The sequence below is a fragment of the Petromyzon marinus genome, chromosome 59, assembly GCF_048934315.1.
Source record: "Petromyzon marinus isolate PM22_M1 ecotype Great Lakes invasive population chromosome 59, UKy_Petmar_22M1.pri1.0, whole genome shotgun sequence".
NCBI classification, from domain to species: domain Eukaryota; kingdom Metazoa; phylum Chordata; class Hyperoartia; order Petromyzontiformes; family Petromyzontidae; genus Petromyzon; species Petromyzon marinus.
The window spans coordinates 6,003,955-6,016,281 of NC_133725.1; the positions used below are offsets into that span (position 1 = coordinate 6,003,955).

Genomic DNA, 12,327 nt, shown 5'->3' on the forward strand with positions numbered 1-12,327 from the left:
GGGTCCTGCGATTTCATCTCAAGGACCTTATCTCATCTAGATTCATATCGCAGACTCACTCCCCCCCCCCCCGCCGCCTTCCCTCCACGACCATGATAATAGACTCTGGAATAAATGAATGAATCAAAATGTTGTTGTTGTTGTTGGAAGCGTGCCATGCTTCGGAAAAGTAACGAAAAATGTATTTCTTTAAAATAAAATAAAGAAAATTCCTTTCGAATCGGGCGAAGGACAACAAACTGAACACAAAAAGCAGTGCTGAAGAAAATAGTTTTAAATTTAATATAGTAGTGTAGTGTATAGTGTAGTATAGTGTAGTGTGTCGCATAGTCAGTGTAGTGTATAGTGCACCGTACGTAGCCAACCGCGCTAATCGAAGGTGATGATGGATGTCTCTTGTGATTTGTACAATATGTTTAACCTCACGCTATTTATTTTCTTTATTTCAGCAAAACGACGACGAACACATCATCTCTCGACGCAGCCAGGGTAAGATTCCCTGCACGATTAAACGATGGCCCTTAGCACACGAGTCAGGGTCAACTTTTTTTTTGGGGGGGGGGGTAGGGGGTCACCAATGGCCCACGCGCTGACCGATCGACAGCGAACACGATATGTATCATCGTGGGAGATGCAGGCCTGGATTTGGGTGTCATCACTTCTGGGACACCACAGCTGAAAACCTGGACATTGAACCAAACCAAACCTGGAGGTCCAGCACCGGTTCTGAAATTGACCAACGTTCTTGGCCATGAATGGGAATCGGCTCGCCTGGTTCTTAGCACCGCGCGTGTTATAGTAAATGTTCGACCTATAACGTACTGCATCGTATTCGCTCACTCTCGAAGCGAGAGTGTCACACGGAGACGCGAGGAGGAAGCACAGACGAGCTAGAGAAGCAGCCAGGTGGTAACCCAGTGCCAAGCATTGCCGAAGCTCCCTGTGGTCCCATCATATATGAAGATGTTTTCGGCCAATTAATGGGGATTTATACAAATGGGTTGGGTGGCCAGCATCACGCCCAGACGCCTTTGTTTCCCCAGTGGCGATGTTTTTAAGCACCGCATCAGGTACTCATTTGAGGCTGAGTCGACCTAGGGGAGACGCAGGACCGGTTCAGATAATCGTCGCTGGTGTTGGCCGTGAGCGGGAATCGAACTCGGGTCGCCAGGTTCGTAGGGCAGCGCGCTAACCGCTACACTACCGCTCTCCCCTAAGCGCTACACTACCGCTAGGCAAATACACACAGACAAACGCCAACCACCGTCCATCACGAAGTGGTGGTGACTTCACTACGGTGCTTGTGCCAGCCGAGGTGCCCTTTGAGGCCATGTGAGGTATCAAAGGCTCACTGGCAGGAGGTCATGGAACAGACCCAGGTGTAAGGGGTTGACCGACTGAGACGACTGGCAGATGCACCACCTGTGCTCCCTGCTGTGCCAACTCCGCCCAGTGCTCCGCTCGTTATTGTGAGCGTCTCTGCTCTGCCCTCCGTAGCATCCTTCACGAGCCTCCTTCACAGAGGCCGATCTTGATTCTACTAGTACCAGTCGTTGGAAAGTCCACTCAGATCCACATCTTTCTGTATCACATCAGCCCACCTCTTCTCCATCCCGTGCCGCACCCGTTTAGCCCCCGCTATCCATCCAAGCAGAAGCTGCTTGGGCATGCAGTGGCTGGGCACTGCATGCCCCCTGCCAGAGGCGTTTACTAAAGGGATGGTGTCCAGATATATCAATGACTTGTGAACTCCTCACACAATCCAGTCTGATTAAACCCAGAATGGATCATGGGCAGACCAGCCCGAATGTTTCAGATGTCCCTTTTAAACAGCTCCATATTTCTCGAGCATAGAGAAGGGAGGGGCGTACCTGTGGCCGAGAAGAATCGGAGTTTCATATGGAGCAGTAGGTCAGGTAGCATCCACACAGCGTTACGCAACTGATAAAAATACAATGCCGCTTGACTGATTCGGAGTGAGACATCCGATGCCATGCCAGAGCCAGTCATTAGCACACTGCTCAAGTAAGGAAACGTCTTCACTCTCATAACAACTGTCCCATTACTTATGGTGAGTGGACGGGATGGAGTATTTGGTATACAGAAAATACCCAGGAAGGTCCTTTGTTTTTGTGGGAAGTATGGCAAGGCCTCACATTTTAGTGGCATGCTCCAGGTTCATCAGAAGAGCCTCCAACTCATTTTCAGAGTGAGCAGCGATTATTAGATCAACATACATAACTAGATTGACCAATACAGAGCCATCCCCTCACCACACCTAGGCATAGATCAGTATCTCATTATATCTGTACTACATGGAAATTCATCCAATACAGCCATGGGAAGCCTCTCGAACGACATGGTCAGAGAAGATATTAAATAGTGTATGGGTAAGAGGACATCCCAAGGTGAACAGGGAATGGCTCCAACTCCCAGCCACGGGCCTGCCTACCATAATGATGGTCCTTAACGATTGTGAACAGAGGGGGTCAGCGACCCCAGAGAGCACTGCCTATTTATGGTATCGTAGGCCTTGACCAGGTGAATAAAGCAAGATGTTGGTAGGTCCTGTTTACATTCACCTACGCATCTGCTGTAGCAGATCAACAGCAAATATGGCATCTGCGCAGGACCACCCTGGTCTGGAGCCACACCGGGGGGCCTCAGCAATGTTGCGCCCTCGACGAATGTTACGTTTGCCCCCCCCCCTCTAATTAGGCCCCCAGAGTTCAGTGGTGGTGCTCGGACATTGGGGGCCTCGAAATAAACATTCGTTGGTGGGGGGGGGGGGGGGGGGCGGCCCTCTTTAAATTAATAACTCAAGATTTCATGATAAAGGCTTTTTTGGGTTATATAAACGTGTCGTTAAAACCCGCCACCACCCGACACAGCCATATTCGCTGTTTATCTGCTACATGCCAATTCGTCACTAGTACAGCACACTGGTGTGTTGGAGAGCCAAGTCACAACATTTACAATCTGGACTCAAGATTTAAAAGCCAAATTAGTTAGCCAATATGGGATAACTCTGCCAATGTTTTTATTGTAATTCGCTTTTGTAATATTTTAAATTCATAACTCAAGATTTTAAAACACCGAATGGACACCTATTGCAAGTGTGTGTGTGGTTAATGCAGACGTTGATGTCTTTCAAAAGGTGCCCATTTGGATGTATTAACATCTTAACACCTCCTGCATTATTGCCCGCAGGACCGCATTATCCCATAGGCACGTACAGACACTGTGCCTTGGGCCTACGAAATAAAATGTTGACCCTGTATTTTTTTGTTGTTTGCATGATAATATAAAAATCTTAGTAAGAATATAGTTGCAGAAATTTTGCTGAAAAAAGTTTTAGGCTTACCGTGTTTTTTTTCTTTCTCAATAATTTCAAATTAAATCTGCTTATCTGAGGGCACTGCCTGAACAATGAACACATCAGTAACGACATCTGTCCATCCGTCTGGACGAAGCGAAGTACGCGTGAAACAAGCGGAGTGACAGTGGCGGTAGTAGTGGCATGGGGCAACAGCGGTACCAACCAGAGAGAGTTATCACTGAAGGCCTACGAAACAGGAGTGCCGAGGGCCCTACAAGAAACCTTAATCAGGTCCTGTTTGCCAGAAAAGGTCAAGGCTTTTGTTCCTTTATTTATCATCTTAACACGGGAAAGAAAGGTCCCGTGGACACTTCCATTTTGTTGCGTGAGCCCGGTGCCCTTGAAACAGCTGCAGTCCCTCCCGCGTCTACTTGGGAGGGAGCAATCAGGCAAGGCCCTAACCTAGGGGTGGCCAACCTGTAACACACCAAGAGCCAAGTGCATATATGCATAATATTTGATCGTACAGTTCGTTCTCCTATAGCGCCGCGTAGTTGTCATAACGCAAATTGGATATAACGCGATTAATGTATTAGAGAACGCATTTTTTTATAACGCGAATGCGAATTGGATATATCGCGATTGAGTGAATGGAACTACGTCGCAGCGCGAGTAGGAATAAGCGGTCGTACGGCTGCCTCGGCATAGCGTCGCGCAAGGCATTGGGATGCTGCTGGATGCTTCTAGATGCTCCCCACGCGTCTCGGTCTTTGTTCGGCCTGCGTCACGCATCTCACGTGTTGTCGTGGACTGTGCTTTGCCCCAATATTATATATAATTTATTATAACGCGATTTTTCTACAATGTGGTGTTCTTCAGGAACACAACGACTACCACCGAGAGCAGACTGTAAAACCTATCGTACAACTTTCAACCATTAATCTTTGCTACTTTTGACAGCATGTCCTACGCTATTCCCCCCCCCCCCCCCCCTTCGATAGAGCCACGTGCGATTGTTTATTAAAGCGCCTCACATGTGTCTCGGGAAGAGATGCCACGTTGGCCACCGCCCTGACCCTTGCTGGCCCCACTCTGGCACTCACAGAGTGCAGCGACAAGCAGACAGCCGACCTGTACCTGCTGGTGGACGGCTCCAGCAGCGTGGGGCCCCGCAACTTTCATCTGGTGCTCAGGTTCCTCGCCAAGCTGGTGGACAAGCTGGACATCGGCAAAGACAAGGTCCGCGTGGGCATGGTGCAGTACAGTGGGAACATGAGGAGCCCCAGGATCAAGAAGGAGTTCAACATGGGGCAGTACGCGGACAAGAAGAAGCTCAAGGCCGCCATCCTGCGCACCAAATACATGCGCGGATTCACGTTCACCGGAGCGGCGCTAAGGCACACTCTGCAGCTCTTCAAGAGGCAGGGACGCCCCGGAGTCGGCAAGGTGAGCCTCGCGCAGAGGACGGGTGTGAAGGGATCCAAGACAAAAGGCTCGCAAATCCACATTCACCCGTAACGTCACAAAGCCACGATGCCACAAAATCTTCTTTGTCTCTGCCACAAGTGCCATTCGTAGCACTCTGGTGTGCTTTTAGCGCATAAAGAACGTCGTTTGGCAAGAGGTCCGACGTTTTTCTGCACGTGGTCGGAGCTTTCTCAGGATGATGATCAGATGATATGAAGACGATGACAATAATTAAGACCGGTATGGGATAATGATAACGATTGATTATGCCAATACTGCCGTATATCTCCCTACCAATGATTGATGTAATGATGATGCTGTGTTAGATGATAATGTTGTTGTCGATGATCATACATGATGATGACAATAATTACGATCGGTATGGGATGATGATAACGATTGATTATGCCAATACTGCCGAATATCTCCCTACCAATGATTGATGTAATGATGATGCTGTGTTAGATGATAATGTTGTTGTCGATGATCATACATGATGATGACAATTACGATCGGTATGGGATAATGATAACGATTGATTATGCCGATGCTGCCGTATCTCCCCCCCCCCCCACCCCGCTCAGATCTTGGTGCTGGTGACGGACGGCGAGGCCAACGACAAGGTGAAGGACCCCTCGGACGAGGTGAAGTCGAGCGGCATCGTCCTCTTCTCCGTGGGCGTGGGCAAGGCGGACCGCAAAGAGCTGGCCCTCATGGCGTCTCCGCCCGTCGACAAGCACATGTTCCACGCCACCAACTTCGCCGGCCTCGACTCCATCATCACGACGCTCACCTCCACCGTCTGCACCGTCGTGCAGGAGGCCCAGACCCCGGCGCCGGTGACTGCGGCGACCCAGGCCGTCACCTTGCCGAGTAAAGGTGCGGGTGGTCTGTGCAGCGCCGTCTGGCATTGAGACGCACTTTCTCAAGGCAGTTTATTCGAACTAAATTCGAAGCTTTCGTGACCTGCAGGAATTACTCTTTGGTTCTTTGGGTGAAAGTGGCGTAGAAAGAAATTTAATTAAATGATAATAGAACACGACGTTTCGATTGCAACACAAGCAACCATCATGAGGTACAAATGAATGAGAAAACAAACCTAGTAAACTTGGAAATATAATGCAATACAACACAGAGAGTCGGCCAACACAAGAGTCAACACCCCACCTGGTTGATTACGTTCTGCCAAAGATTGCTACATTTGAGAGAGACAAAACACAGACACGGAGACACACAGACAGGCACACAAGCAGAGAGAGAGACTCACACAGAGACAAACAGAGCGAGACACACACATAGGCACACAGAAAGACAACGTCTCTGTGTCGAGGCCTTAAATAGAGAGAAAGGGGGGTGGGGGGTTGGGGCATAGGGGGAGTTGTGTGGAATTTTATTCTGTCAAGATTTTGCTTCTCTCTCTCTCTTGGCCTTTCCTCGTCCTTATTCTTACATGGCGCCTTGAGACATTGGTGAAAGGCGCCTTACAAAGAAATGTCAATTATTATTATAATCTCGTCAGGAACTTCGTCACGGAGAGCATTGTCTGCTGTTTTCCCTAAACTGACTGGTTTTTGGGGTAGTGTGAAGATGATTGCACTCGAGATGGTCCCGATAAACAATGAAACGATCTCATACTAATGATGATGAAAAAAAAACGGGGATACAACCACAGACCGGGGCTCACTGCAACTCGCACCACAGCATATATTATCAGAGCCATGTCTGTTTGCATGTTTTGCCACAAGCACGTGTGGTTAACGCAGACTTGATGCCTTTTCAAAAGTATTTGTGGTTAACGCAGACTTGATGCCTTTTCAAAAGTATTTGAACATCTTAACACCTCTAGTTTTATTGACAGCACGTCCTACGCTATTCCCCCCCACCTTCGATAGAGCCACGTGCGATTGTTTATTAAAGCGCCTCACACGTGTCTCGGGAAGAGATGCCAGGTTGGCCACCGCCCTGACCCTTGCTGGCCCCACTCTGGCACTCACAGAGTGCAGCGACAAGCAGACAGCCGACCTGTACCTGCTGGTGGACGGCTCCAGCAGCGTGGGGCGCCGCAACTTTCATCTGGTGCTCAGGTTCCTCGCCAAGCTGGTGGACAAGCTGGACATCGGCAAAGACAAGGTCCGCGTGGGCATGGTGCAGTACAGCGGGAACATGAGGAGCCCCAGGATCAAGAAGGAGTTCAACATGGGGCAGTACGCGGACAAGAAGAAGCTCAAGGCCGCCATCCTGCGCACCAAATACATGCGCGGATTCACGTTCACCGGAGCGGCGCTAAGGCACACTCTGCAGCTCTTCAAGAGGCAGGGACGCCCCGGAGTCGGCAAGGTGAGCCTCGCGCAGAGGACGGGTGTGAAGGGATCCAAGACAAAAGGCTCGCAAATCCACATTCACCCGTAACGTCACAAAGCCACGATGCCACAAAATCTTCTTTGTCTCTGCCACAAGTGCCATTCGTAGCACTCTGGTGTGCTTTTAGCGCATAAAGAACGTCGTTTGGCAAGAGGTCCGACGTTTTTCTGCACGTGGTCGGAGCTTTCTCAGGATGATGATCAGATGATATGAAGACGATGACAATAATTAAGACCGGTATGGGATAATGATAACGATTGATTATGCCAATACTGCCGTATATCTCCCTACCAATGATTGATGTAATGATGATGCTGTGTTAGATGATAATGTTGTTGTCGATGATCATACATGATGATGACAATAATTACGATCGGTATGGGATGATGATAACGATTGATTATGCCAATACTGCCGAATATCTCCCTACCAATGATTGATGTAATGATGATGCTGTGTTAGATGATAATGTTGTTGTCGATGATCATACATGATGATGACAATTACGATCGGTATGGGATAATGATAACGATTGATTATGCCGATGCTGCCGTATCTCCCCCCCCCCCCACCCCGCTCAGATCTTGGTGCTGGTGACGGACGGCGAGGCCAACGACAAGGTGAAGGACCCCTCGGACGAGGTGAAGTCGAGCGGCATCGTCCTCTTCTCCGTGGGCGTGGGCAAGGCGGACCGCAAAGAGCTGGCCCTCATGGCGTCTCCGCCCGTCGACAAGCACATGTTCCACGCCACCAACTTCGCCGGCCTCGACTCCATCATCACGACGCTCACCTCCACCGTCTGCACCGTCGTGCAGGAGGCCCAGACCCCGGCGCCGGTGACTGCGGCGACCCAGGCCGTCACCTTGCCGAGTAAAGGTGCGGGTGGTCTGTGCAGCGCCGTCTGGCATTGAGACGCACTTTCTCAAGGCAGTTTATTCGAACTAAATTCGAAGCTTTCGTGACCTGCAGGAATTACTCTTTGGTTCTTTGGGTGAAAGTGGCGTAGAAAGAAATTTAATTAAATGATAATAGAACACGACGTTTCGATTGCAACACAAGCAACCATCATGAGGTACAAATGAATGAGAAAACAAACCTAGTAAACTTGGAAATATAATGCAATACAACACAGAGAGTCGGCCAACACAAGAGTCAACACCCCACCTGGTTGATTACGTTCTGCCAAAGATTGCTACATTTGAGAGAGACAAAACACAGACACGGAGACACACAGACAGGCACACAAGCAGAGAGAGAGACTCACACAGAGACAAACAGAGCGAGACACACACATAGGCACACAGAAAGACAACGTCTCTGTGTCGAGGCCTTAAATAGAGAGAAAGGGGGGTGGGGGGTTGGGGCATAGGGGGAGTTGTGTGGAATTTTATTCTGTCAAGATTTTGCTTCTCTCTCTCTCTTGGCCTTTCCTCGTCCTTATTCTTACATGGCGCCTTGAGACATTGGTGAAAGGCGCCTTACAAAGAAATGTCAATTATTATTATAATCTCGTCAGGAACTTCGTCACGGAGAGCATTGTCTGCTGTTTTCCCTAAACTGACTGGTTTTTGGGGTAGTGTGAAGATGATTGCACTCGAGATGGTCCCGATAAACAATGAAACGATCTCATACTAATGATGATGAAAAAAAAACGGGGATACAACCACAGACCGGGGCTCACTGCAACTCGCACCACAGCATATATTATCAGAGCCATGTCTGTTTGCATGTTTTGCCACAAGCACGTGTGGTTAACGCAGACTTGATGCCTTTTCAAAAGTATTTGTGGTTAACGCAGACTTGATGCCTTTTCAAAAGTATTTGAACATCTTAACACCTCTAGTTTTATTGACAGCACGTCCTACGCTATTCCCCCCCACCTTCGATAGAGCCACGTGCGATTGTTTATTAAAGCGCCTCACACGTGTCTCGGGAAGAGATGCCAGGTTGGCCACCGCCCTGACCCTTGCTGGCCCCACTCTGGCACTCACAGAGTGCAGCGACAAGCAGACAGCCGACCTGTACCTGCTGGTGGACGGCTCCAGCAGCGTGGGGCGCCGCAACTTTCATCTGGTGCTCAGGTTCCTCGCCAAGCTGGTGGACAAGCTGGACATCGGCAAAGACAAGGTCCGCGTGGGCATGGTGCAGTACAGCGGGAACATGAGGAGCCCCAGGATCAAGAAGGAGTTCAACATGGGGCAGTACGCGGACAAGAAGAAGCTCAAGGCCGCCATCCTGCGCACCAAATACATGCGCGGATTCACGTTCACCGGAGCGGCGCTAAGGCACACTCTGCAGCTCTTCAAGAGGCAGGGACGCCCCGGAGTCGGCAAGGTGAGCCTCGCGCAGAGGACGGGTGTGAAGGGATCCAAGACAAAAGGCTCGCAAATCCACATTCACCCTTAACGTCACAAAGCCACGATGCCACAAAATCTTCTTTGTCTCTGCCACAAGTGCCATTCGTAGCAATCTGGTGTGCTTTTAGCGCATAAAGAACGTCGTTTGGCAAGAGGTCCGACGTTTTTCTGCACGTGGTCAGAGCTTTCTCAGGATGATGATCAGATGATATGAAGACGATGACAATAATTAAGACCGGTATGGGATAATGATAACGATTGATTATGCCAATACTGCCGTATATCTCCCTACCAATGATTGATGTAATGATGATGCTGTGTTAGATGATAATGTTGTTGTCGATGATCATACATGATGATGACAATAATTACGATCGGTATGGGATGATGATAACGATTGATTATGCCAATACTGCCGTATATCTCCCTACCAATGATTGATGTAATGATGATGCTGTGTTAGATGATAATGTTGTTGTCGATGATCATACATGATGATGACAATTACGATCGGTATGGGATAATGATAACGATTGATTATGCCGATGCTGCCGTATCTCCCCCCCCCCCCCACCCCGCTCAGATCTTGGTGCTGGTGACGGACGGCGAGGCCAACGACAAGGTGAAGGACCCCTCGGACGAGGTGAAGTCGAGCGGCATCGTCCTCTTCTCCGTGGGCGTGGGCAAGGCGGACCGCAAAGAGCTGGCCCTCATGGCGTCTCCGCCCGTCGACAAGCACATGTTCCACGCCACCAACTTCGCCGGCCTCGACTCCATCATCACGACGCTCACCTCCACCGTCTGCACCGTCGTGCAGGAGGCCCAGACCCCGGCGCCGGTGACTGCGGCGACCCAGGCCGTCACCTTGCCGAGTAAAGGTGCGGGTGGTCTGTGCAGCGCCGTCTGGCATTGAGACGCACTTTCTCAAGGCAGTTTATTCGAACTAAATTCGAAGCTTTCGTGACCTGCAGGAATTACTCTTTGGTTCTTTGGGTGAAAGTGGCGTAGAAAGAAATTTAATTAAATGATAATAGAACACGACGTTTCGATTGCAACACAAGCAACCATCATGAGGTACAAATGAATGAGAAAACAAACCTAGTAAACTTGGAAATATAATGCAATACAACACAGAGAGTCGGCCAACACAAGAGTCAACACCCCACCTGGTTGATTACGTTCTGCCAAAGATTGCTACATTTGAGAGAGACAAAACACAGACACGGAGACACACAGACAGGCACACAAGCAGAGAGAGAGACTCACACAGAGACAAACAGAGCGAGACACACACATAGGCACACAGAAAGACAACGTCTCTGTGTCGAGGCCTTAAATAGAGAGAAAGGGGGGTGGGGGGTTGGGGCATAGGGGGAGTTGTGTGGAATTTTATTCTGTCAAGATTTTGCTTCTCTCTCTCTCTTGGCCTTTCCTCGTCCTTATTCTTACATGGCGCCTTGAGACATTGGTGAAAGGCGCCTTACAAAGAAATGTCAATTATTATTATAATCTCGTCAGGAACTTCGTCACGGAGAGCATTGTCTGCTGTTTTCCCTAAACTGACTGGTTTTTGGGGTAGTGTGAAGATGATTGCACTCGAGATGGTCCCGATAAACAATGAAACGATCTCATACTAATGATGATGAAAAAAAAACGGGGATACAACCACAGACCGGGGCTCACTGCAACTCGCACCACAGCATATATTATCAGAGCCATGTCTGTTTGCATGTTTTGCCACAAGCACGTGTGGTTAACGCAGACTTGATGCCTTTTCAAAAGTATTTGTGGTTAACGCAGACTTGATGCCTTTTCAAAAGTATTTGAACATCTTAACACCTCTAGTTTTATTGACAGCACGTCCTACGCTATTCCCCCCCACCTTCGATAGAGCCACGTGCGATTGTTTATTAAAGCGCCTCACACGTGTCTCGGGAAGAGATGCCAGGTTGGCCACCGCCCTGACCCTTGCTGGCCCCACTCTGGCACTCACAGAGTGCAGCGACAAGCAGACAGCCGACCTGTACCTGCTGGTGGACGGCTCCAGCAGCGTGGGGCGCCGCAACTTTCATCTGGTGCTCAGGTTCCTCGCCAAGCTGGTGGACAAGCTGGACATCGGCAAAGACAAGGTCCGCGTGGGCATGGTGCAGTACAGCGGGAACATGAGGAGCCCCAGGATCAAGAAGGAGTTCAACATGGGGCAGTACGCGGACAAGAAGAAGCTCAAGGCCGCCATCCTGCGCACCAAATACATGCGCGGATTCACGTTCACCGGAGCGGCGCTAAGGCACACTCTGCAGCTCTTCAAGAGGCAGGGACGCCCCGGAGTCGGCAAGGTGAGCCTCGCGCAGAGGACGGGTGTGAAGGGATCCAAGACAAAAGGCTCGCAAATCCACATTCACCCTTAACGTCACAAAGCCACGATGCCACAAAATCTTCTTTGTCTCTGCCACAAGTGCCATTCGTAGCAATCTGGTGTGCTTTTAGCGCATAAAGAACGTCGTTTGGCAAGAGGTCCGACGTTTTTCTGCACGTGGTCAGAGCTTTCTCAGGATGATGATCAGATGATATGAAGACGATGACAATAATTAAGACCGGTATGGGATAATGATAACGATTGATTATGCCAATACTGCCGTATATCTCCCTACCAATGATTGATGTAATGATGATGCTGTGTTAGATGATAATGTTGTTGTCGATGATCATACATGATGATGACAATAATTACGATCGGTATGGGATGATGATAACGATTGATTATGCCAATACTGCCGTATATCTCCCTACCAATGATTGATGTAATGATGATGCTGTGTTAGA

At 49.4% G+C, this 12,327-nt stretch overlaps 1 protein-coding gene across 1 annotated transcript in view; it reads left to right on the plus strand.

Annotated features, from left to right (window-relative positions):
• Positions 1-313: 313 nt before the first annotated feature.
• Positions 314-12,327, plus strand: part of LOC116955350 (uncharacterized) — a 51,882-nt gene continuing 39,868 nt past the window's right edge. The window contains exons 1-8 of the mRNA XM_076052942.1: positions 314-489; positions 4,425-4,765; positions 5,371-5,665; positions 6,783-7,123; positions 7,729-8,023; positions 9,141-9,481; positions 10,088-10,382; positions 11,260-11,840. Coding sequence (XP_075909057.1) covers positions 390-489; positions 4,425-4,765; positions 5,371-5,665; positions 6,783-7,123; positions 7,729-8,023; positions 9,141-9,481; positions 10,088-10,382; positions 11,260-11,840 — 2,589 coding nt within the window. The 5' untranslated portion in view covers positions 314-389. The remainder of the gene's footprint in view (positions 490-4,424; positions 4,766-5,370; positions 5,666-6,782; positions 7,124-7,728; positions 8,024-9,140; positions 9,482-10,087; positions 10,383-11,259; positions 11,841-12,327) is intronic.